The 24,318-nt window shown below is 33.0% G+C and overlaps 2 protein-coding genes across 2 annotated transcripts; both read left to right on the top strand.

Annotated features, from left to right (window-relative positions):
• The first annotated feature begins 1,133 nt into the window (after positions 1–1,133).
• Positions 1,134–5,362, top strand: LOC122589153 (probable prefoldin subunit 5). The gene is made up of 4 exons (XM_043761399.1): positions 1,134–1,426; positions 1,509–1,612; positions 2,341–2,418; positions 5,127–5,362. The coding sequence occupies exons 1-4, from the start codon at positions 1,234–1,236 to the stop codon at positions 5,208–5,210; spliced, it is 459 nt and encodes a 152-aa protein (XP_043617334.1). The 5' UTR covers positions 1,134–1,233; the 3' UTR covers positions 5,211–5,362.
• A 14,908-nt stretch (positions 5,363–20,270) lies between these two features.
• On the top strand, positions 20,271–22,984 carry LOC122588012. Its single transcript, XM_043760159.1, has 4 exons — positions 20,271–20,732; positions 20,843–20,941; positions 21,501–21,587; positions 22,979–22,984. Exons 1-4 carry the CDS (start codon positions 20,271–20,273, stop codon positions 22,982–22,984), a joined length of 654 nt encoding a protein of 217 aa, XP_043616094.1.
• The last annotated feature ends 1,334 nt before the right edge of the window (positions 22,985–24,318 follow it).

Consider the following 24,318-nt stretch of genomic DNA (forward strand, 5'->3'; position numbering starts at 1 on the left):
GCGGTAAAGACACGTTCTTAAAAACATTGTAGAATGATTGATGTTTCGATGAAATACAAATTTTTGTATAACTGTATTAAATAATTTTATAAAACATAAATTAAAATGATAAATAAATTAAATAAGATACCATCATAATCATTTAAAACTATTGAGGAGATAAAAAATTATTTTAGATAAACATAAACTAGTGAGGATATAAACATAAATAAAGATATTATAAGTATTTTAAATATTTTAAATTATTGATAAGGATATTTTTGGTTTTTTTATTTTTATTTTTGAATATATAACCTTTTTAAAAAATAAATTTCGCTTGAAACTTTAAATCGTGACTCGACATAAAAGCCTTGTATAAGTTTAAAAATGTGCAAGTGATTTATGTAAAACATTTTAAATGCATATGGCTCATAATATTCTATCTAACATGTTTAAACATAGTAGAAAAATGTTTTTTATTAGAGTTAATAATTAAAGTCGTTTATTTAAGTTTGTAATCTTTATCTTACCATTTTATAAATGAAAAATGTTAAATGAAGCCCTTAAGACTTTATTTAGCAAAACTCTTTATAAATTATAGTTTTGATCCGTGATATTTGAGCTACGTTCAAACTTTTGGTTTAAAAATCAATAATTTTACTTAAAAAAATTAATGCTTTTTAAGCAAAACTGTTGATAGAATTTCAACATTATGATTAAAAGCGTCATCTATGCTTCTATATAACTATATAAAAATTATACACCCATGTTGAAAAGTTTACAACTTTGGGATATACGAAATTATCATTTTACCCTTAACTAATTAACCTACACAATCATTCTATAATCTTTTAAAATATATATATACTCATTATTCACTGTCCCTAATTTCAATATCTTTGTATCAATTTCTCACCTCACTTGTCGACGATGCTATCACCATCCATCGACGTCATCACATCACAACTAATGTCATCACCGTCGCATTGTGCGGGTACCATGCTCGTAATTTACGGAAAGTAAGATCAAGTCTATAATTTTTTGACAAATATGAAAATTTTATAATCAACTCTATTTGATACGAGTCGTATGTATCAAAATTTATTTCAAAGACCTTAAAAATCTGTCCGGCCCGGCCCGACCCTTTAACCCAACCCACCACTTTTTCATCCAAATCACAAATTCCTCCTCCCGGAATCCAGATAGTTTTTGTTTCCACAAATTAGAAAAAATCAAATCAACCGTACCCAAGGAATGGCGGCGGCGGGGAGAGGAGTGATGATAGGAGAGATGGAGAAGATGAGCGTGGAACAGCTAAAAGCAATAAAAGAACAAACAGAAATGGAAGTCAATCTTCTTCAAGACAGCCTCAATAACATCCGTACTGCCACTAATCGCCTTGATCTTGCTTCCACTGCTCTCCAAGATCTTTCTGTTCGCCCTCAAGGTTTTCTTTTTTTCATTTTAATTTATATATATATGCCACTCCTTCCCTCCTCCTTACAGAATATATATATATATATATACAGGAAAGAAAATGTTGGTTCCCTTAACAGCTTCTCTGTATGTTCCTGGGACACTTGATGATTCTCAGAATGTTCTTGTTGATGTCGGTACTGGTTATTTCATTCAGGTACATATACTACAAAACTAATAACTAGTTTACTTGTAAACCAATTTCCTTCATTATTACTAGTGAGGTGTTTCGTTTTTGAAAAATGCCTTTTTCAAAAGAATTACAAGCCTTTGTGAATGTATCCTACTTTAGTCGTCTGAAATCTATTTTTTAACGTATCAAACTGATATTTATTAGTGTTGTTGTATGCATCATCTGGTACTTTTTTGCTGATCTAACGTCCGTGTAACTTGCAATATGTCATTAAAAATGCCACCAGACTGAAATATTGGAAAGTTAGATACATACAATAGACTTTGGGCTAAACTTAATTGCTTAACCACTTGACCGTGCTTCTTCAAACATGCGTTTTGTCATCGATGGTTTCTGAAACAATATTTTCAGACTATTTATAAATTGCTCTCTGCAAACATCATAATCAAATCATCTTTCCCAAAACTGCAGACTTAAAGTTGATAATGAAATACATGACCCATTCCATCATATATTCATATGTGAAACTTATATTCCTCCTTTCTTAAATCCATGCATATGATCAATTTGACCGGTTTTTAAACAAAGACGTTGAGTTGGATAATGCGAGGGAGCCGGGTTTTTCAGTTTATTTTGATGGAATATATATCTCAATAAATGCAGCATATATCTGATATCTTTTTGTGTTACGTGCATAACTTTTTAATGCTTGAGCCTTACATATCCTGTTTCCTTGCCTTGTGTGTCAATAGAAAACAATGACGGAAGGAAAGGATTATTGTGAACGTAAAATCAACTTGCTGAAATCAAATTATGACCAACTTTTAGAGGTATGTATCATTTCTTTCTATAAATCTAATGGTTATGTAGTGTGCACTTTTCAAATAGTTTCTATCAATCTTACTATTTAGATAATGTTTATGCTATGCAAAGTTATCTGGTTAAGTTGGAAGGAGTGCCTTCAGCTACCTTCTTTGTTCAAGTTACTTAGCTAAAACTGTACTTTTTATCCTTGTCGAATTCATAGTAATCAAAAGATAAATAGGTTTTTTTTTTACTTCTTAACAACTGTGTCCCAAGGATCTTTTGATTGTAAGCTTTTACTTATGAATTGGACTCCAGTGTATGTACTTTGTTGGATATAGATATTCGATTGTTGCAATTATTTTTTCTTGAAATTATCTGGGTAGCTTTTCGTATGTTGTAAGTATCAAAACCAGTGGCGGATTTAGGAAATCGTTTGAGTATGCAATAAGTGCAAAAACTTTTTTCTTTGCCCAAGTTAAATAAAATTCCGTGTTTACAGTTTGGGTTTGTCGTATGTGTTTTCCTTCTATTCTCAACCACATCAAGTACGCAATGTTTAAAGCAGACTCAGCTAAGCAGAAAAAACATACATATTAATAAGCTGTTGAAGTTAATTAGGTTTATCTTTAGTATTCTTCCAATCACAGCTTGATATTTTGGTTTTTTGGGGCTTTTTTTCTTTCTTTTGAGTGGTAAAGTTTTTCTATAGTGGGCTCAAGATTAATATCTCCGTATTATTTTCGCTTATGGGTCATGTTTTTTTTTAACAGAGGGTATTCCATATCCATGGTTTTAAATGAGATATACACTTTCAGAAATTACTCTACAATTTTTTGAAAACAAAAAATTTAGCATTGAATATATTTCTTTGGACTTTGGAGGGTACCCTCTTTACTTAGTACGTCCACCACTGATCAAAACAGAAAGAACATATATGGTACATGCTCAAGTCAAAGCCGTGTGAACTATGACTTGATGAAGTATAATCTCATTATTTGGACTTTATAAAGTTTAGCTCGGTCAAACTCAAATTAACCTGATGAAAATAAGATTTTTTTCGATAAGTGATAAAATAAGATTAGTGTGCTGCATTTGGACAGCAAGCCTCTATTATAGAAGTAACATCTTTAGTTATTTCAAGACTCTTTCGTTGTGTTTTCAACTAAACCCCTGTCTATTATTTCATCGTTTTCGATGTCCACAGATTTCAGTATATAAAGTCAAATTCTCTTAAAGCAAAGATTTTGTTTATCATCTCTGATCTCTCAAGGGTTTTGCTTGCTAATTGATTCCACACCCTACCCATGTTCCTATGTGGAAGATACATTATATCTATACCTAAGTAGTTAAGGAGCAAAATTTCGGTGTTTCGGTCAAGGACCGGTATAGGAAATTTTGGTAATTTCGGTGGAATTTCGGTGGTATTTCGGTAAGTTTAATATCATGTAAAATATTATATATAATTATATATATACCAAAAAAATCACAATTATACACAAATAGCAGTTATATTAATTAAATACTTAATCTAAATATCAAAAGTCAAGCTTAAAAGTGTCAATACTTAATACACTAGTGTTAATACTTGCAAAAATTAGTGTTTCTTATGTTGTATTTTAAGTTAGGACAAAAATAAAAAATAAATAAAAACTGAAAAACTGGTATACCACCGAAATTTGGACCGAAATTTGACCGATTTCACTGAAATTTGACCGAAAATCCCGGTAACGAAATTTTGGACAGAAATCTTGACTGGTATACCAGTGGAGGACCAAAAACCGAAATACCACTGGTATACCACCGAAATTGACTACATAGATCTATACTATGTTATAAAACATTTGGCTTGTTGTCTTATAATTTTGAACTTTGGCGCGTTTGGTTCACAAAATGTTTTTGGAAGGAATGGAATCTTTCAAAGGAATTGGAATTTGAAGGAATGGAATTTGACGGAATGTTTTTGATTTTTTGAGAATTCAAGTGACGGAAGGAATCAAATTCCTTCCTCTATCCCCAAGGAATGGAGATTCCATCAAATGATGGAATGTTTACATTCCTACGGAATGAGATTTCTCCTTCTTTGAACAACCAAACGCACTAAGGAATGGAATTGAATTCCAATTCCATCAGATTCCATCAAATTCTGTTAAACAAACGCGAATAGCAAATTGACTATCTTGTCACTGAGCATGTGTATACTAGTACTAGTAGAATAAAAGTATGTTATATTAATAAATAGGAAATCACATATTTGATTAATTAAATGGATACTTATTAAATTAAATTAATTAATACTATAAGTTAATAAATAAAAATGTTATCAATCAGGTCACCATTATTCCCTGCATTTTCTTTTGTCAACATTAACTTTATGGATGCCCTTTTTTTTGTGCAAATACTACCTCACCTGCTGGGTATGGGCTTGTTGATGTTCTTTCCGATGTAGTTTTATTTTATTCTTTGTAGTGCATCTTCTAGCTGATGACCGTCTAAAACACACCTCCCCCATACCCGCACACCAAATGGAATGAGTATCTTTGTCATAGTGCATCTCTTGAAAATTTGTTATGGCTTTAAACAAAAAATAAAATTGGAGACCAGAGATAGATGTTTGAAATTAGGTCAAAGAAACTATGTACTTAGATATCGACTTTTTGATGGCGTTTTTATTTCTTCTGTGTATGAGCTGTGTATTTGGTTTTTAACATGAAAAATGCGATAATTTATGCAGGTGGCAAGCAAGAAGAAAAGCATAGCAGATGAGGCAGGAATAGTCTTGCAAGCCAAATTGAAACAACTAGCTCCTGCATCATAATTATATTGATGGGCCTGGTATTCTTAGCATCTTGTATTGGTTTGTATCCTAGAACCAGTTATCATGAGACTTTAATGACTAGATTCCGAGTACTGTATTTGCGTGCATGAAATTCTCCAACGTTTCTTATAGAAATAGTTATTTTTCTCTGATTTCAGGTCCAAAATTTACTAATATGACCACTAAACATACATAACTCGAGATTTTTTCAAAATCCTTTTAGGCTAGTGGTTTTATACGTAAACACATTGGCGGTACTTCCTAATCTAATGTTTAGAAGTTTACACATTCCCTGGTAAATACCCGACTTAGGAAAGCATTTTTTAGATCTTGTAGAACAACGTACAGCTTGTTGGGAATTAGATGTGGTATCATCAACAATGGAATAAGTCCAAAACCGTATAGGCTATGTTTAATCCTTACGAGAGCAAGTACCCGCACGTTGCGGCGGTGAGATGATGGGGGTGATAGGTCATAGAGTGTGATAGCCAAATGTCTTAGTCGTACGGGTTCCGCCCTCGCATATAAAAATTCGTCGAAAGTATATCGAATAACATCTTTAATGAAAGAGTATGAAATTTTAAAAATACACATATAATTTTTATAATTTATCGATGTACGGTTTGTGAGATAAAAGATTTTGAATGAATTGTAGGAATAAATGATTTATGGATGAAAGAGAAAAAAAATGATTGGTTGAGATTTGATGAGAGAGAAATGGTGTTTAGTAATATATAATTGATAGAAGGGGCATTTTGGGAAAGTAAATGTTGAATTGAAAGTTAAAACCCTATTTGTTTTATAATATAGTATAGATATAGATATGGCGTTGTAAGATAATACATGTAAAATACACTTGATGAGTCAATAACTGTTCAAGCTTGCTGGTTAAACCAAGATTCAAAAATAATGAACTACAAACTATGATTCAAAACTAATGATACATACACAAGGTAACTAAGTTAGGATATTCAACACTAATCTTAACTCTTAAGTTCTTAACCCACCTGGTCCATATAAAATGTAATATACTCACAGTTCCTTTTTTTAATCCGTGTGTGGGATTAAACATTTTAAAAGGTTATCCTCTGTTCTGAAAAGGGGAAAAAAAAGAGAGAAAGGTATGTTTCACCATCGTTTTAATCTACAAACATCCATAAACGAATTGAAACATCTTAAACACAAAGTCCATAATCTACCTATGTACATGTTGGCTCCTACTGCAATTTTTACTGTTGTAACAGAGATTGTAACAAGTTGTACTTAATAATCATTTTCCAGGATCCGGTTCACTGTTTTCTCCATGATTATTAAATTTGTTAAGCAAACAAAATTGATAAGTTTAGCCTAATTTTTAAAGAAAGTCCTACTAGGTATTAAATTATAACAAAGTAATTTAAGTTATATGAGTGTAAAAGAAACAATTCTCCTTTCTTAGTCTTGATATATCATATTATTATTATTACTGTAATTATAAGATGGAATAAAATGCATCCTAGAAACCTCGCTAATGAAAGTGACCAAGTAATTAGTCGACAAAAATGTGCTATCAAACCTTTGATTATGAAGGAGAAAAGATGTACATTTGGACTCACTATATGGTTTTCGAAAATGTAAAAAGCTAGATGCTTTATTCGATATTTTTAAGATTATCTCGTTTACATTTTACAATTATTAAGGGAATATACCTTTTGTAATCTTATGGGTGTTTGGTATTGCGATTAACAAACAAAATCTACGTTTTCAAAATAGATTATGCGTTTTCAAAACTGCGTTTTGAAAAAGCATGCATGTACATGCTTCTCCAAAACTGCGTTTTCATAGCCGATAATCACTTTTTCATACAAACTTTTTTTTATATTATTTACGTTTTACAAACGTAATAATCAGATAATCACTTTATAACCCAATCCCAAACACCCTTTAATATTGTATTGAAATGACAACAATACATTTTTTCGTTTTCTAGAATCTATTTGTTTGTATTGAATTATGCATACTTTCGTGGTTCTCTATTCAACTTTAGTTTGATTAACTTCCATCGATTTGATGTTTAAAATGCTACAAGTTTCGCATCTACTAACACGCTTAATATTTTATACATGTTATTTTAATTATTAGATTTTTTTTACTTCTTTCCTATTTTGAAACAACAATCTACAAAATGGATATTTTCATGTCATAAAAAAGGATTACAATCAAATTTAAGATAATATATATGCAAATATGAAAATACAATGTCATTATGTTAGTGATATGTATGTATCCATGTCATCATCGATGTTTATATCGTAGTTTATGCTGTAGTCTAAATTATCATGTCATCGTCTAATGGCCGTCAACGAGATATAAGGGTCTTTCGAATTTAGGAGCCACCAAAAATTGTTATGTCTATAAATTTTTGTAACTAAATAAAAAAAATATTTTTAAATTCAAGTTGAATTGTTGGAAATTAATTACGTCCATCTATATTCCCTATATAAACAAACTACCCCTCCTCAAATTAAACATTCTACCTTTAAATTTCCTATTTTACCCTTATAATTTACACTTTCCCAAACACTTTATTCTTGAACTTCCTAAAATACCCTTAGAAAAATCCTATGCATCTACGTATCTGTCATTCATTTTTTTGGAATAGAAATGTTTGTGCGTTTAGGTAATGGATATTGTGGTATATTGATGTTTGCAGGTTGTTCACTATGTATAGTCATGTAGATTGAAAGTAGTTTTTTTTTCAATTTTATTTTAATCTTTATAACGCTGGTTTGATAAGAGTTAGTTGATGTAAAAGACAAAATCTCAGTTTAATTTCTATATTCGATTAAAATTATTAGCTGCATCACGTGTATTTCTATTCAATACAGCCCATTGTTTTTTGTTCATGATACTCCCACATTTAACCGTCTTTCTTTTTTCACAGGTTTCGCTGCAACGCACGGGTATCCCTCTAGTTAATAAATATTGACGGCCATCATTGATTTTGGGTCGTTAAATTTTATGTTTTAGAACCATTCGTGTAATTTATTCAATCTTATGTATAACAAAATATCACTCTTTTAACCTACCAAAAGACTTGTTATTGATGAAGTTGATGTTAAACCAGTATAAAAAATGAAAGCATCAAGAATAAATATAAATGTTGGTGGTTCTTAAGAATCAATGAAAGCGAACTTTCATACAGGAAAACTAACCAATCATAAGTTTGATTGGACTTGCAACCTAAAAAAAATAATGGATTAAAAACTTGAATGTTTACAAAACTTTTAATATTATCTTATGTTTTCAACCTTTATATCATTTTCATGTTACTTTCTTTTTATCAAAGATAAGTTAGTTTAACCCGATTGATTTATCCGTAAGATATGAAGTATGAGGTAGTAATTAATCTTTTTTTTTTTTGGTTTTTTTTTTTTTTTGAAGTATTTACAATCACAATTATACAAAGAATACAAAATAAAAACAGACAGAAATATGATAATTGCTAATGGGTTTAACTGAACAAGAAAATAAGAAATTGTACTAGAGCATTTGGGTATCCCTCTAAGCGTTACATTCATTTTATTCAACTGCTGTGAAAAAAATCATAGTAATACAGTGACATTCGCATTTTTAAAGCTAAACATAAAATATATTACAATGCTAAAAGTACATAATATTTCAAAATTATGAAAAGAGAATCATAATTCTAATTAGATGGAATAAATTAGGATTACAAGTGTTAGAAACAAGCTGTTGAATTAACGACTCTATTAGAAAGTATAATTAGCAACCTTTACCCGAATATTCAAGTGGATGAGATTGGTCGAGTGGTCTGTTGGAGATAGAATTGCATGTGTTTATGGGTTGAACGAGATTCAAGCTGGGAAAATGGTTGAATTTGCTAGCGGTGTGAAATGAATAACCTTGAATCTTGAGAATGATAATGTAGGGATTGTTGTCTTTGGTAGTGATACCGCTATTAAAGAAGGGGATCTTGTCAAAGCGACCGTTTCACGTGCAATGGACCCCACTATTTGCGGCGACGTTGCCGCTAATAGTGGGGCCCCCCCACTGCAACTACATCGTTTTAAATCGCATATCTCTCATTTTTCTTTATATTTTTCTTTCTTCTCCGTAATACCTCTGGCCATCTCTTCCTCCATATTTTCCTTTCTTCTCCATATTATCCTTTTTATTTGCATAATCCGGCCATCTATCCCCTCATCCTCGTTATCAACAATCCTATTTGTTTCACGTGCAAATAGTGGGTCCCACTGACAGACTGATCCATTCAAAGCGACCGTTTCACATGCAATGGACCCCACTATTTGCGACGACGTCGCCGCTAATAGTGGGGCCCCCACTGCAACTACATCGTTTTAAAGCGCAGATCTCTCCTTTTCCTTCATATTTTTCTCTCTTCTCCGTAATTCCTCCGGCCATCTCTTCCTCCATATTTTCCTTTCTTCTCCATATTATCCTTTTTATTTGCATAATCCGACCATCTATCCTCTCATCCTCGTTATCATCAATCCTATTTGTTTGTCCCACGTTTTTCGGCGTCCCGACCTCCATTTTCAGACGCGGTTTTAGCGGCGACTGTTTTCCGTCGAATAAATTATCCGGCCAACCAGTTTTGCGGGGAACTTTTTTCCGTTGATATCCGGCAAACCAGTTTTGGAGATTTCCGGCGATATCCGGCGATATCCGGCGATAATATTTTTTCCGGCGACCCAGTTTGTCCGGTTTTCCGTCTACTCATTTTTACGGTGAACCAGTTTTCAGACGAGATAACACTCATTTACCTTTTAAATTGTTGTTTTTATTTTAATATATAAAAATGTTATCAAATATTTGTTTGTTATAGAAATTATTAGTTAAAGAAAAAAAATGTTAGAAAATATATGTTGAAAAAAAATGTTAGAAAATATGTGTTAGAAAAAATTAGTTATAGTTTAATGCTATAAAATATATGTTTGTTATAGAAAATATATGTTAGAAAATATATGTTAGAAAATGTATGTTAGAAAATATTAGTTATAGAAATGTTATAGTATTATGGTTAGGAAAATATGTTTGTTAGTTCGATTGTAAAAACTTTGTAGAATATGATTGTTAGAAAGATTATGTTATTATAGTTAGAAATGATATGATTCTTAGAAATTAATTGATTTTTAGGAATTATTGGTAGTTAGAATTATTGTTTAAAATGTTATATTATTATAGTTAAAAATTATATGATTGTTAGAAAATTTATGGTTATTGTTAATATGATTGTTAGTATTATGTTAGAAAACACTTGTTAGTATGATTGTAATTGTTAATATAGTTGTTATTAGGTTAGTATTAATGTTAGAAAAGAAGGTTTGAAAAATAAGTTGCAAAAATGTGGTCATTTTAGGTATAATAAGTTTGAAAAACAATTTTGTGTCCAAAATATGTTAATTTAATTTGTTTTTTTTTTTTTTGATATTTATGATTGTTTATATTATTTTATAAGTTGTGTATAACTGATGTAGGTTAAAATGGCTGCCCTTCACGGCGGAGATGGTGGCAATGACCCTCCAAATTGGGGGTGGAATCCCGAATGAGGCTGTAGGCATACGGGTGGTAAGTATATATTGATGTATTAAGCATATAAATATATCATATATGTATATATATTTGTTATTTTATTTTCTTTTGCAGGTATTAGCACAGGGAGAGCTGCCGCTGTTAACAATGATCTGGAGCGGGAGTTTCAGAATTCCGGACACCGTATCTCTCTTATGCTTAATAACGATCTTAGTAGGTGGCAGGCCATCGGGGATCACGCCAAATGGTACAAGAGTTATTTGGGGACCTATGCCGCTACCGTCCCACATAATTACGAGTCATGGGATCAGGTGCCCCAGCCCATCAAGGATGGACTTACTGAATGGCTTATGGTATAAAACATTATTTTTTACAATTTAAATACGTCATTAAAAAAATAGGGTAGATGCTAACTATTACTACAAAATTGCAGAGACGGTTCTATTTGGAACCCTATCTAGATCACCCGGAAACTCACCCCTTACGAGAGGCCGTGACCAAGATGATTCGTCAGGATGCCCTGAAGATCTACAGGGAAAAAATTCAAAATTCAAGAAGACTTGGTTCACCGACAGGGGTGGGTCACAAAGGTTGGCAGAATTGGAGGGTCAACCGCCGTATGGAATGTCTCCACAGGTCTGGAGTTATCTACTGCGTTACTGGACCAGGGAGCCCCGGATGATTGCTGCCCAAAGAAACACGACTAACAGGCAGAAACAAGATAATATTGTCAGTACTCACCGTCGGCAGTCATACGCTCAGCGTGAATGGCGTTACGCTGTAAGTTAAATATTTATATCCACATATGTATACATATATCTATAGAGAGATACACACACATATATATAACTTTGATTAATGTATATACAGGAAGATAATGATGGGTGACGTGAGGAGCCGCCTGAGTTCTATTTGCGGGCCCACACGAGACGAGATGGGACGGTGCAGAACGCAGCTATGCCCATTTATGTAAGTTCTCGCACAACACTTAAACTCGTAATTTTTTGTAATTTTCTATTAAGTATAACTAATTGGTAGTTTTTTGTACTTTTTTGTTCATGTGGTACAGGAGCGGCTTGTTGATACCCACTATAGACTTTCCCAAGTGCCCAATACCCCGCCTACGCAGACATTTGTGGACGCTTTAGGGACCCGATCGGGACATACTCGTGTGGTTGGGCGTGTCGTTAGGGGAACACGTGGACTGAATGTCCCCCTCCCAGAGGATATAGAGCAACCTCTCCCAGCCCAGCAGTCACCGTTTTTTAACGTGAGTGATATGTTCGCCCAGGTTAGCCCTTGGAGCCAGGCATCACTCCAGGTCGGGCCTAGCACGTCATCATCCCAGGTTGGGCCTAGCACGTCACGGGCCCCCACATAGCGGTTGGGTACTGATAGTGATAGTGAAAGTGATTAGTTTTTACGCTTTATGAACTTGTTCGTTTATGTTTGTATTCATGGTTTAACTGAAGTTCGATTTCCTTTTATAATCTTGATTTGCGTGATCTAATCATTTGTATTTTTTATGTTTGTATACCTTTGTTGATAAAAAAAATATTATAAAAAATATTATAAAAATATGATCCGATGCGGCTTATAAAAATACGATGGGTATCAACTTTACAAAAAAATTAATGATTGTAAACTTGTTTTGGAACAACGAAAACTCGAACATAAAAAATATATACAATAAAAAAATACACAAACATACAACCTATATACAACATCGAACGAATTTAATCATTTATTACAATAGGAGGCCCAGGTGGTACTCTTGGTATGTTTGCATACATCCAATTTTGATACGCTTGTTCTTGATTCGCGTACATTGATGCTAGTCGACGTGCAGGACCGGTTGCGTGGAAATCCCACTCTTGATTTTTGTAAGCCATTAGGTAGTCGCCTGCTAATTGCACTGCAACAAAATGGGTTTCGCCATTTATGAGAGCAATACTTATCGGTTGTTGGAATAACAGTTGATCCAAGCCGTGATGCATCGGGAATACTGTGCGGGGGTCACGTAGGCTTATGCAGTTGATTATTATACCCAGCTTATTGGCCAGGAGGATATGGAACCACACTTTACTCATCCAATGATCTCTGGGTCGGCTTCTTCCATAATAAGATGTTCGCAACGCCGACAACATGCGGGTGCCCTCAGTTTGCCCAAACATTCGCATATACCCATCGAGGTCAGATTCATACTCCGCGAGCATCTGCGTATGAACCCACTCTGCACCCATCTCCTCATCTAGCCCCAAAGCAACAGCGGTAGCTCGAAATCCACAATTACCTGTTCGCAGTGCTTGATTATGTTTTGCCATATGTGGTACCTACACAACAGTTGTTTCGCTTCCGGCATAACAACCTTCAAAGCTCTCATCAGGGCCAGCTCCTTGTTAGTAAGAACGACACGAACGACAAAGCTTTCAGCAAGGGTGGACTTGAGACATCGTAACACCCATTGATAATTCGCCTCCCGCTCGTTTACGATAAACGCATACGCTAAACTGAAGGTCTTGCCCGTTGAAGTCACGTCGACGATCTCAACTAGCGGCATGTTGTAGATGTTGGTTTTGTACGTGGAGTCTATTTCAATAACCCAGGGAAATGCGCGCCATAGGGTCATTGATGTTGGATGAATGAAAAACAGGTTCTCCAAGCGTCCATTTTTGTTATTTGTGGTGAACTGGTAAAAGTACCTTTTCTCCTGTAACAGTGAGAACATAACCTGCGAAAAGTGAACAAGATATAGTAAATAAGTCACTTCCAACAACGTAGTACATAATCATTAATTTGATGTTTGTACCTGAATTGGAGTACGCCCTGCTTGGCCCGACCTCCGTCTCGATTTCAGGAAGTTGGTAATATCTCCTTTTCGAGTCAGGTTTCCCGGAAATTCAAGTTTGAGGTTTATCAGGATCTGATGTGGGTACAAACCGCGATCCGATTGGTTCCCCACATATTCCTTTTCTTCATCCGCCATCCGTCTCGTGTACGCATTCCCTTGCAGATCGGTAGTTGGATCATGATTGTGTCTCCAGTCCTTGACAGTTAACCTCCAACCACCATCACGCCCAGGGCGGCCTATTAAAGTGAAGGGACAACCTATCGTACTTGACCGTTTGGGTGGCCCAATTAACCTTGCATCGCGCGCTCCACCGTGGTGACATATAAGTGTCACTTTATTGACCACCTCTTTTGAGTTTTTGTTCATCCGCCGTATGACTAGAACATAACCCAAATCCATTGCTATTCTTTGGGCCCACTCCGTCAATTCTTCAACGGAACCGAACACCTCATCAGTTTCAAAGTCCCCAGCTTCGCATTCAAATTCATCGTCTGCATCAGGTTGCTCAAACACATTATCCGGCACTTCAATACGTACGTTTTCTGGGTCTGCCCAAATATCCTCCAAACTATCCATCTGAAACAATTCAAGTAAACATCTAGTTCATTAACTATTGATGGTGTCCATACTATATATACATATAATATGTATATATATATATATATATTTACACATATGTATAATATCTATATCTATATTCATAACATATATATATATATATATATATAAACATACGTCAATATACCAGCAGCTATGAAAACGAAATTGCCAGCGGCTATGAAAACGAAAAAGTAATGTCTGAAAACGAAAGACACAATACGCTTTAAAAGGAAAGATACAATTTGTGTTATGAAAACGACGACTACATATAGTGTTTGAAAACGATGGGCTGCCATCATTTTATCCTATCAAAGTATGGCATCATTTTATCAGTATGGCAAATAACCATTCCTGAGACTTTCCTGGTTTGTCAATCGGTGGGGGGTCCACTATTCGCGGCGACGTCGCCGCAAATAGTGGTGATGTGGCTCACGTTTGTCAGCCATCGTTGTCATCGTTGCAGGTTGTCGGGGGTCCCACTATTAGCGGCGACGTCGCCGCAAATACCCTGGTGGGGTTGACCGTTGACCTGGTGGTGTTACCCAGTGCGAAATCAAAGGGATATAGAAACGATAAAAGATTTAGAGACAAGAGTAAAATCCATTGGGATTGGTGTAATAGGTCGGGGCTTGTAGGGTGGTCTTCCCCCTATGCCATCTAGAGACATACTGGAACGACAAGCGTCGCCTTGAATTAATGGATTGATCTCTTAAGGTCTCATCCTAGTGTATTATTCTTGTGCCATGTATCTAGAGACGTATCCATTGGAAAGCATTATGTCACACTACTCTTGTTTGAGACATGAGCGTCATCTGTGTGCCATCTAGGGACATCCTTTTGGGAAGCACTTGTCGAGTTATTGAAATCATGTTCATACCTTTTTTCCCTATTGTGGCAATTCACCTTGTAGCAATCTCGCGGGTAGCGTTTGTTGTCATTTTTCAGTGTGTTCTTGAGGATTATTTTAAATGAAAAGAAGAGAATTGATAAGATAAGAATGGAAGAGATTGAATCAATTCAAATCATCCCAAATATGAGAGGAAGATTTTTTAAACAAAAACAACTAAAAATTCATTCTAAATCCTATTATTTCATTTCCTTTTCATTGTTAAAAAAAAACTCAAGAACACAATTTATTTTAGAATCGTTTGGATTTTTTTCTTTTCCACCCTCAAACAAAACTCAAGAACACAATGTTTGTGTTTTTGAGATTTAAGTGTTTTGGGAAAAGGAAATATGAAGTACATAATCAAATTAACTTATTGAATGTAGTTGTTGAAACCAAATAGTTTCCCACGAACTTATATACATTATCAAAATAACTAATTAGATGGAGACATGGACTAGACAATAAAGGTTAGATCAATTGACTTGAGCTATCATCGGTTTTACCCCGGATCATGAGTTCGACTCTAAAATGACGCGTCTTAGAGGTTTTTCTCTTTTAAATAACCTGCGACGGCTCATGGTCTATTTTTCGTAGTCTAGTGTACGTGCATATTTTCACTATTGCATGGTGTGTTGCCCATGATGTTAAATACCGATTAGCTGTTAAAAATTGGAGTGGCTTATTTTGACGGAACTGAGTGTCGATCTCTTTTTTTCTCATGTGATTGAAGTTTATAAATTTTTGTTTTGATTCAATTTAGACAGGCACTTAAAAATTAAAAAACTCATTTATCATCTCGAATTATGTTTATATGCACAGGCGGAACCACATAGTACTGAGAGATAGCCTGGACTACGAGACCATTATATTTTTGTAGTATAATTTTTCTGAAAAATGATGTATTTTTTATTAATATTACGGGTCATATAAATATGGGATGCCGATTAATCTAATTAACTTTAAAGTTTCAAAAGATTTTCTTGAAAAAAACCTTTTAAACCCGTCAAAAATAGAAAATAAAATCCAAAAAAATGTTCAAGATCGTAAAAATCTAGACGTTATCAATATTTTACGCCGATACGAGAGCAACAAAAAATATTTGTATTACGAGTCACATTCGACCATGATGCCGCCACTGTTTATATGAAAACTGATATCTTTCATATCTACAAAAATATGTGTTTTATACGAGTGTATAATACAAGTGTGATTTGGATCGCAGACATTTGGATATGCCTCATTACCCAAAACAATGCGACAAGCGAATTAAATTCTACTACTAACCCACTACGAAGATATACGAGTAGTATTTTAGTTTCATAGATCACGTGGTTACTACTATTATTTTATATCAAGGGTTTTGTTAATGACAGCCCTTATGGTTGTCAGTATAAGTTATTTGGATGCATTAAAATTTGTAATTTGTTATGCGAAAATTCGGAAAATATATATAAAGTACTATTTCTTATGCATATATAAGGTATTAATGATCACCATTAGGGTTGTCATTATCATCTATACTACTATATAAAAATTATACCCCATGTTGAAAAGTTAACATTTTTTTGACATGCAAAATTACAATTTTGCCCTTAATAAATTAAATTACACAATCATTTCACTATCTCCTAAAAGAGATACACTACTTTTTTAAATCAAATATCTTTATATCAATTACCTACACCACTTGATGCATCTGCCGCCACCAACGGTCGCTGCCGCCATCACCATCCGTCGATGCCACCAGGTCACTGTCATCGTCATTACCGCCGCATTGCGCGGGTACCATGCTCGTTTTCTTTATATTAATTGATAACTTTTCAACTTTTATTTTTCAAGTAATACAAAACTGCTCAATGCCGTTTTTTGTGGGTTTTGAGCCCACCGAGGGGAGGGTTTAAAGATTTAGACAAACCTTATCTATAGGGTATGTGTCGAAGGTTTACAAAGTTTGAGACATACGATATTACCTTTTTACTTTTTACCCTTACTCATTATCTGCTCACACACACCAAGTAACTAAGTATGCTCCTTTGATCTAAACCTCTTTTGTGCTATATTACAGCCCGTCAATAATATCGTCGCAATACGCGGGTACCATGCTCATCTCTACCTAAGTAGAGAGACTGTTTTCATATATTTTACCTAAATGTTAGAAAATGCCCTCAAACCTTTGCATAAGATGAGTATCAATCCAAACTTTTATACTATTATTTGAACGGGTTTTATATATGTTTTTTAGGGTCTCCTTTTCTTTTAAGTTAAATAAATGAATTAATAAAATAATTAAATAAACATATAATATTTATATGGATTAAACTTACAGTGATTTTTTATCTATTAAATAAAAAAAAATAATTACTTTTAATTGACTTGATAAATTAAGTGTACTTTATTAAGTCCATTAATCTTAGACAAAAAAAAAATAACTTTTAGTTTTTAAGCCACTATTTTTTTTTTTTAGTTTTTAAGCCACTATTTGCTTCTTGGTTTCCGTTTATTCTTCTTGTTTTGTAATAAGAAATTTATGGAATCATAATGATGATTTTATAAAACTAAAAGCTAACATTATAGCAAGATATAAATCCCAAAATTTATATCATTAGCTTTCCAATTTCATTATAAGTGTTTGTTATAGTTTATAAAAAGATCATATCAATTGTTCTTCTATATAACAAAAAGGTTAAGTTTACATGTTTGTATAATGGATTAATAGTATATTGTATGAATTTTAGAGTATATTTTTGAAAAGGGATCGTGTAATGGGAAAGTGATATTGCTAAAACAAATTTTAATTGTCTACAACAATTCCTACATAATATAGTTGTACGGACATTATACAATAGAATATATATATTTATATTATAAATGACAAAATTTTGCTGTATAAACATTTCCTAATGTAAATATGATTGATAATATTGTCTTACTCATGTGAATGCAACGGTCATTCGATAAAGAAAAGATCAATCATTGTAAAAGATAAGAGAATCTAATGATTCTCATGTAGAAGGAAAATGATAATACAATAATGCTACAAAGTGAGTGCAAATCAAAACATTCTACCAAGGTTGTGTACATCAATTCGGCGTATTTAAGGTCCAAGTTGGTCAAGTTTTAATTAAATCTCAAAACTACGTTGGGATTTTCGTTTTCAAAATTTATCAAAACTAGCCGGACAGCGTCACTTTAAGAATCAAACAGGCCAAACTAGAAGAAAACTGGTTTGGTCGGCAAATTTAACGATTTTATTGATATTAATATCCTTGTAGTTATTGCAAATGTAACATGGTGATACAGATAACTAAAAACACAAAGAAAAAAATGCACACAAAATAATAAAAACATCATTTGTGTTGGAGAAGGGCACGAAGAAAGACATGTCACATTCTTATTAAGTGCACAAGGTATATAGGATAATTTGTTGTGATTGTAATGTTGAATCTTAATTTGTCATGCTAATAAAAATGTCCTAGATTACAACGTTATTTTCAAGTTTATTATTTAAAAAGTTGAGATGTATTCAGTCAAAGTAAACGTAAAATTTTTACATATTCAGATATAACATTTGATATAAAATAAATTTATTTTAACGGCGTGTTTGTGTTCAACAACTTGCTTCTTCATATACTCATCTTCAATTTCAGAGGAAACCCAGTTTTTATAGGAAAACTTAGTCTCCAACTCGGGAAATATTTTCCGAAACTTTAAAGTCTTAAGTCTCTTCGAATACGAGTCATTTTGTTAATTGTTGGTTGATAGTCTTAGAATACAATGTTATTTTCAAGTTTATTATTTCAAAAGTTGAGATGTATTCGTAAAATTTTTACATATACATATTTAACATTTGATATAAAATAATTTTATTTTAACTGCATGTTTGTGCTCAACAATATCATTTTTTCATATAATCATCTTCAATTTCAGAGGAAACTCGGTTTTTATAGGAAAACCTATGTCTCCAACTCGGGAAATATTTTACTCACATCCAATTTTGAATCTAAAACTTTAAAGTCTTAAATCTCTTCGTATACGAGTCATTTTGTTAATAGTTGGTTGATATAAAATACCTTAATTCGTCGGATTTTAAAAAATACATAGTCCGATATAAAATACATTTAATGCGCCAGATTTTAATAAATAGTCCAAAAATAATAATTAGTCTAGTAAAAATTGGTTGAAGAAAAGGAACATGAAATTGGACAAAAGAGAAGGGGCCTCTAGTGGATGTCTCTTAGTTGTTCATCTCAATATAAATGAAACAAACACATTCAATAATCAATATTGAATGTGTAATACCACTCAACCATATCTATGTTTCATTATTTTCCTTCTATATATACTTTGGAGTTTCATATTATTATACTATCTGTTGTGTGGTCTATTATTAGCTTCAAAACTCTAAAAGAAAGAGCAAAAGTTTTTGAATTTTTCGTCAAAGAAATTAAAGAAGTGTGCATACAATGTTTCATTATTTACATAACTTATCTCTTGATGATCAACACTTTGATGATTTCTTTCCCTCGTACAAGTCCAGTGCTTGCTTGGTAATTATATTTTCACTGATTTTTTCTAGTTTATGGGCTGATAAATATCAGTTGTTGACTTTCTTGGTCTTCATCTCAAGTTTCGAAATTACAAGTCTTCTAGTTTGACCCAAAACACTTCTTTTGCAATGTAAATAATCAAAAATGAGTCATATATAATTATAAAAAAAAAAAAAACGTATTATTTCGATAATAATGTACGTAACGGTTTGAAAATCAAAATACTTTTGCCCGTTTCTTTTAACTAATTTGTTCGCTTGACCCTTTAAAAATAAAATATAACCCGTGTCAACCCATTCATTAGTAAAATAGTCAAAATGCCACCTAGGAAGTGTCAAAAAACTTGTAGGAACTAGGAAGTGTCTTCAAATGACATGTAATTTTTAGGACTTTGATATCGAAAACAGTCTCTTTGGAAAAATGAAAATGTACTTGCACAATCCAGTAGCTAGACCGAAGAAAGTACTTGTATTGAATGAGGGTCACCCTTTTGAGTTGCCGAATTGATACACAACATGCTCCAAATTTTAGTAACACAAACTATTTGTTTCCTTAAAATGGATTGTGTTTAATTTCATAGTATGTTTGGCATGTTTGCTCATGGATATATGTGTCTAATGACTGCTGGTTTCTTAATTTGGATGGTTCAGATATCTAGTGTGTCGGATTATGACCTTGGTGGCGCAGGGGATCTTTTCAAAGCGCCACAACCAATATTAGAACCCCCGGTTCTAACCCTTGATCACATGACATCTTCCATGTTTAAAGAAGATCTCATTTCACAAGAAGTCGAGTTTACAAATGTCGAATCACCTCAAAATGAGACCTCCATCACCAATATTTTTCAAGAGTTTGAAGATATCTTGTCAAACGAACCATCATCACCTTCACAGATTATGAATTCTAATGGTATCATTACGGAAGAAAATTTGCATCCATTGGGAAAAATTACAAAAAGTGTTAGCTCTTATTGTTTAACCTCTATGGACGACGGTCCTCAAACTAGACCAAATTCTGTGACTGATACCAAAATGAAGGGTCATGGGCTGCGAAGGGCGTTTAGTGAAGGATGCATTAAGGTTCAATTTTTATTTAAAATCCGCAATTTGTTTCCATTTTACTCTAGGCTAGCTATTAATGTTTTCTTACAATGGTTACAGCATAAACTATCGTTTTTTTTATTGGGCAGGCACAACTTATAAATGATCACTTAACAGAAACCCGGATGCAAAAACTCTCAAGATACAGGGAGAAGAAGATGAAGCGGAACTTCAAAAGAAAAGTCAAGGTAAATAATTATCTGACAGAAAATGCTTTCAATTGATGTAGTGTTGATTTGAAGATTACTGGCTATGGGTTTGTTTATGAATGACCATGTAGATACGATTGTGGGCATCAATTATGAAGGGCAATGCACCGGGGGCCATATACCAATGGACCCGGGGGCCAAATACCACCAGCTTCACAATATATCAGGACATGATGCATTTTTTTCTTGTAGCAATGCATTTAAAAAGATCAGTTCATTTATAAAATTTTACACTACACGGACATAAATAAAAAATCATGTGGTTCACAGGCACCCCTAATCTGCCCCTGTAATCAGGAACATAGATGAGACCCACAAAAATAGACACTTTAATCATGGGTGGTCGTCAACGGAAGTGAGGGTATGCACGTGTATACCTTGAATAGACACCGTTAACTTTTAGTGTAATATAATACCGGTATAATTATTAAGTAGATACCCTGGTCGAAACTATTGGATCAATATTATGTTTGGTTTTGTACAAACCAAAACTGAAAGCTGGGTTAGTCACTAAACTTGTGGCTTTATTTCGTGTTAGTACGCTTGTAGGAAAGCACTGGCAGATAATCAACCAAGGATCGGAGGAAGGTTTGCCAAGAAAGAAGAAACCAACGTGTTTAAGAAAGTAATCAGACATTTTTAATATGATCATATAAATCATCGGGAAATCTTATTAGCCATAGTTACGTTCTAAGCAGGTTTTGCTAAGTAAGATGGAGATGGTCCAAGACATCCCAACAAACCCCTTGTTAATTATGCTATAAAATGTACTCGTATCAATCTATGTTGATCTCAAATTTTGTTTTGATTTTTCCTTTTTCTGTAACAAAAAAAGGTTGAAACGTCACTGTAAAAAAAATGTAGAAATGGAATAAATGGTACCAAGTTCATAATTCATGAATCTTAGAAGTTTATATGATGTGAGGAATTATAAACAGAAAGGTAAATTCCACTAATTTAATGTGTAATTTATGATAAATAAATAAAAAAACGAAAAAAAAATAATCTGAATTAAGTGAGGAATGAAAACTGAACAACCAATTTTATTTTATTTTTCTTAATAAAAAAGCCTGGACCAATAGACCAAATAAAATCAGACTAATAGTACGGTACAACGGTCAATGGGAGTGGGACTATGGGAGTACCAGACAGGCCCATATCAGACATTAGCCAATTGGGCTGATTCATACAAAATGGTTACAAAATCATAATGAAGGTACGAACAAATCTTGCAAAATCAAACCCGATGTCATCAAGAGTCAGACACTCAGACTTGATTCCTTGTTTTTGACATAATAATAAAACACTGGTTAAGTAGCGGTACCATGTTATTACATTAATGTATGATTCAACTCAAATGTTTCTTAATCCGGTAAAAAGTGCAAACCACCGTTGTTGTTTTAGAGTGAACGTAATTATGTGATCGATTATTAAATTCAGTAACGCATGTGTGCTTTTTTGGTATACTATGTGAGCAACTTCAGGGGAGGGAAGGGACACACATAAAGTTTTTTTTAAGGGTATATTTGGAATTTCAGGAATCAAGTTTTGATGGTAGTATAGATTAAAAGGGTAAATTAGAGATTTTAAAGGTAGAGTGTTCAATTTTAGAGAGTAGTTTGTTTATATAAATAGTATACATTGTGAAACACCCAACCCTTTTTATTCTATTTTTTTTTTAATACAACTTCATCAATTTTGACCATAATAAAAATTTTATTTATATATTTATTTATAAAAGTTGACTACACAAACATTAGTTCAAACGTTACAAAAGATTAACATAACTACATATTCTTAAACACAACTTTTAAACTTTTTTTTTTTACAAACGTTCAAACAGATACCCAGAGCTTGATTCAAAATATGTCACTACGGTCTCACATAACCAAAAGATCGCATGCTTCAACGTATTGCATATCAATTTACTTGAGTCTTTCCCTTGCTCGTTTCCCCACCTACAAAATGTTAACAACTAAAATGTAAGCTTAATGCTTAATGAGTTCTAATCTACAGGCATAACCATTTCACGTACTCCCAGCACTTCATGTGTTCCCGACACTTTATGTGGCCCCGCCACTTCATGTACCCCCCGGTACTTTATTTTCTCGTGCACACAGCACTTTAGTACTAGTACTTATTACACAACATTTATCACACAACACTTATCACACAGCTTTTATCACACAGTACCTATCACACAGCTTTTATCACACAGTACTTATCACACAGCATGAGCCCCCGGCTCTTTTAACAATTATACTTGTAAAGTAGAACTCACCTTGCACCGAGTTATCCTGCCTAGCCAACGTCACTTCTTGATTATTATTACCTATTCCAAAATCAACATTTTCATTACTAGTCGCATGAACATCATTGTAGTAACTAACCATTTTCATTTTATAGTTTCTCTAAAAACATGGCATTGTTAACATAGTTCATTTTGACATCCATACACAATCTGGACATATAATCATCGACAAACTAACCATTGCCTAGTCTCGTAACTCATCTATTGAACTGACTTGTTTTCCTTTATTTTCGAACAGCCACATACAATCATGAATACATTCCATTACATCTATAACAATTATTATCTCCATCTTCCTAATTATTATATGTTAGTTTCTAGTTAATATAATATAAAAGATCTAAAACAAATTCAATTCAAAATGTGATCTTTGGTGCTTTTAAATGCTCATTCGGTTTTATCTAGCTATCTGATTAAGTTACATCAGGTAACCAATTAATTAACAAAGAATTGTAATTCATGATACTCCATACTAATACGTTGTATCAAATAATCATGGCCATTAAAACATCTTCAATCCTAACACAAATAAACACATATATTCAGATACATAATTATATTAAGTCTATCTAAACAATACTCATAATAATATTACCATATAATATTTTTCTTATAAAAATTATAGGAACTATCAACAATACTAATTAACTTAAATCATAACTTGAAAAAAAATATATAACTTACTTAGATTATTAGCTAAAAATCTTGGTTCACTAACTAGTCATTCCTTTCTCTGCTACTTTGATTTTTTTTTTTCCTTTTACGCGATCATCCACACGCACACAAGCACCCTCAAATTAAATTTCTTTGTTTTAACTAATAACTTGACATACCACCCTTATTATTATTATTATTATTATTATTATTATTATTATTATTATTATTATTATTATTTTAGTCATGAGAAGATGTCTTTATCTATTCGTATATCTATTGCTCAGAAAGCTTAAAAATAAACTACTTCAAATGAAAGGGCGTGAATATCATTTAAGGTCGGTTAATAGATGACTCAGCTAGATATCGTATGACTAATCACGGGTTATTG

The sequence above is a fragment of the Erigeron canadensis genome, chromosome 2 (assembly GCF_010389155.1).
Source record: "Erigeron canadensis isolate Cc75 chromosome 2, C_canadensis_v1, whole genome shotgun sequence".
In the NCBI taxonomy this organism is placed as follows: Eukaryota; Viridiplantae; Streptophyta; class Magnoliopsida; order Asterales; family Asteraceae; genus Erigeron; species Erigeron canadensis.